The sequence below is a fragment of the Coffea arabica genome, chromosome 5e (genome assembly GCF_036785885.1).
Source record: "Coffea arabica cultivar ET-39 chromosome 5e, Coffea Arabica ET-39 HiFi, whole genome shotgun sequence".
Taxonomy (NCBI): Eukaryota; Viridiplantae; Streptophyta; class Magnoliopsida; order Gentianales; family Rubiaceae; genus Coffea; species Coffea arabica.
The window spans coordinates 2,905,498-2,908,057 of NC_092318.1; the positions used below are offsets into that span (position 1 = coordinate 2,905,498).

The following is a 2,560-nucleotide window of genomic DNA, read 5'->3' on the forward strand; positions in this document are numbered from 1 at the left end:
TTTATTTGCGTATCATCTGAGGTTGTTAGCCATGTAATGCACTGAAATATGAGGGCAAATACTGAAATAGTGTTCCTCAAACTTCAATTGCAAATTTACATTTTCTTTTTCAATTTCAATGTGGTTTGAATATTTTCAAAAAATTATTATCTAGAAGACGTTGTAAGAAAAAGACTCCAAACTAGATCTTGTACCCCTTCATTCGAGAGAGAGCGCGATTAAAATGGGAAGAAATTTACTTAACATTTTATTCGATTTGTGAACTCATAGCCACATTAGTAGATTGATCTCTGGCGTAAGCAGCCAGGACTACATTTCATCTCTCAGTAGATAATGAGAGGAACTCATGCGACAGCATGGGATTTTTCAACGGACTTGGTTGTATAAGTCAGAGGATCATTGTTAACATAAGGCCTGATTGCTGGACTGTAGTTTTGGTCATAGAATCTGCTCCAAAGCATGACCCCTCCATAGTTGGGAGCTCTCTGCACAACGGGAAGAATCTGATGAATTAGCGCGTCAGGTGGGATGTAACCGCCACTAGGTGCTGCCTCAGGGGCTGCAGGTAATCCCAGGAATAATTTATTAACGCCTGGATAGGGAGCCCATTGATTACTCCAACTGTTCAAGAGGTTATCGGCATCGCCTGTGGTTGTACTATACTGACAAGGAGGATTGTTGTAAAATTGCACCCACACGTAGTCAAAGAGGCCAGTTTTGATAGCAGTGTCAAGATAATAGTCAGGAATGGGACATTGTGGTGCTGCAGATAGGTACACCTTTCTCTCTGGAGTGCTGTATCCCGAGAGTGCCCGGGCGAGATCATCCCAATACAGGTTCGATCCAAGTTCGATGTCAAAGTCTATGCCATCTAAAACAGCATCACCAAGTGGACGAGAGTCTGACTGACCGCCCAAATAATTGTTCCAGAGGTAGTCTGCAACATTGCGAGCATCCTCGGGGGAAGCCAGGATTGGTCCTCTTCCTGTCCCAGGAGAACCTCCACCAAGAGAGAGGAGCACTTTGATGCCCAGGCTCTGGCAAACCTCTATCTCAGAACTCAGGAAGGTGCATGGGCTTGGGATACAGTGGCCAGCTAGGTTCAGTTCTGGTGTTTGGCCACTGCCAAAGGATACCAGAAAGGCAATATTTACATAGTCATAGTTGCCACTACGGCAGGCGTCTTCCAGGCTTCCTTCATTGCCATTTTGGCCCCAGTAGACTGCGATTCCAGCTCCTTCTGAGGACCTGGTCAATGCAGATATCATCAGCAGGGATATTATTGCTAAGAACAAAGGTCGTAAACAGGCAGCCATTTTTTTTTTCTTTTTCTCAGCTATTTTTGCAGATTTATTTGGAGGTCAAATTGGTTGCCCAAAGATGGTCCCTTTTATAGATGATTTCAGATTTACCAAAAAAACGTGAAATGTGTGCCTTTTGCCAGCGTCGAGCCAACCATGGCTCAGGTCTTATTCTATATTTAATCTAGAAAATCAAATGAATCGATCAAATTCGGTCAAAAATTGGTAGGATCATTCAAAATCGGTTAAAAAATAAAAATAGGCCTTGAACTGATTTTTCACTAAAAATTTCTTTCTTGTTTATATATTCATTTTATTCAAATCATTTAATAATAAAATAAACAAATATATATATATAATTATTAAACAAAGGTTGAACCACAAAATAAATTGAATTGTGAATCGGAAATTCATCCAGTTCACTTGTAGGTCCGGATTTCAAAATATTGCCTTTTGCTGTATTTTCATGCTTGGGAGCACAAATTATTAGAGTCATTTTCTAAAATAGTTGCTTGAATCATCCAGGACGATACACAATGGAAAACAGCAGTAAATTTTTTTGACTATTGTACTGTTATCTTTCTATGGCATTGTTTGGCGGACTAGTTTTTTATCAAGTTTATCTGCTATAAGTTTTTTAAAAACTTTAACTAAACTAATCTCAAAAAACTTTTTAAAATTTTTATACTATACACATCAAAATATTCAAAAAAACACATTTCAAAAATTTTTTAAAAAATTTTTACAATAAAATTTTAGATAAACGTCCAAAAAAATTCACTTGACAAACGTGATGGTCTTGGAGGAACTCTACATTCTACAAGTGCCATAATTGATATTCATTTTTTTTCCTTTTGGAGAGGACTGGGAAATAGGGAAGGATGACTTCTAGGTTTGCGACACGTTTTGTCGAACCGAGGTGGACCACGTGCTCTTTACTCAATCGTCACATGATCCACCAACACATATTCCAACCCACACAAAAAAAAAATTTTGCGACTCTTTAAAGTCTCGATGCAGCGGCCCAGACGATACCACTAAAGATTGTGTTGGTGTGTGATTATTATGAATTTTTGTCAGCCAAGTAATTTTGGGTTCACCCAAAATTCTGCAGAACCAAAAACTTTTAAAGGCCAAGAAAGCCACCCAACGGCGGAACATGTAAATCAAAATTGATGACTAGGTCTAAACAGACTGTTGATTATTAGAGATGCATCTAGAAAAGTGAATCCCTTAGAAAGAGTTGCAGTTTTTTTTTT

The 2,560-nt window shown here is 38.6% G+C and overlaps 1 protein-coding gene across 1 annotated transcript; it reads right to left on the minus strand.

Annotated features, from left to right (window-relative positions):
• Window positions 1-224: 224 nt before the first annotated feature.
• On the minus strand, window positions 225-1,373 carry LOC113690972 (acidic endochitinase-like). The gene has a single exon (XM_027209135.2). The coding sequence runs from the start codon at window positions 1,314-1,316 to the stop codon at window positions 345-347; it is 972 nt and encodes a 323-aa protein (XP_027064936.1). The 5' UTR covers window positions 1,317-1,373; the 3' UTR covers window positions 225-344.
• Between the last annotated feature and the right edge of the window lie 1,187 nt (window positions 1,374-2,560).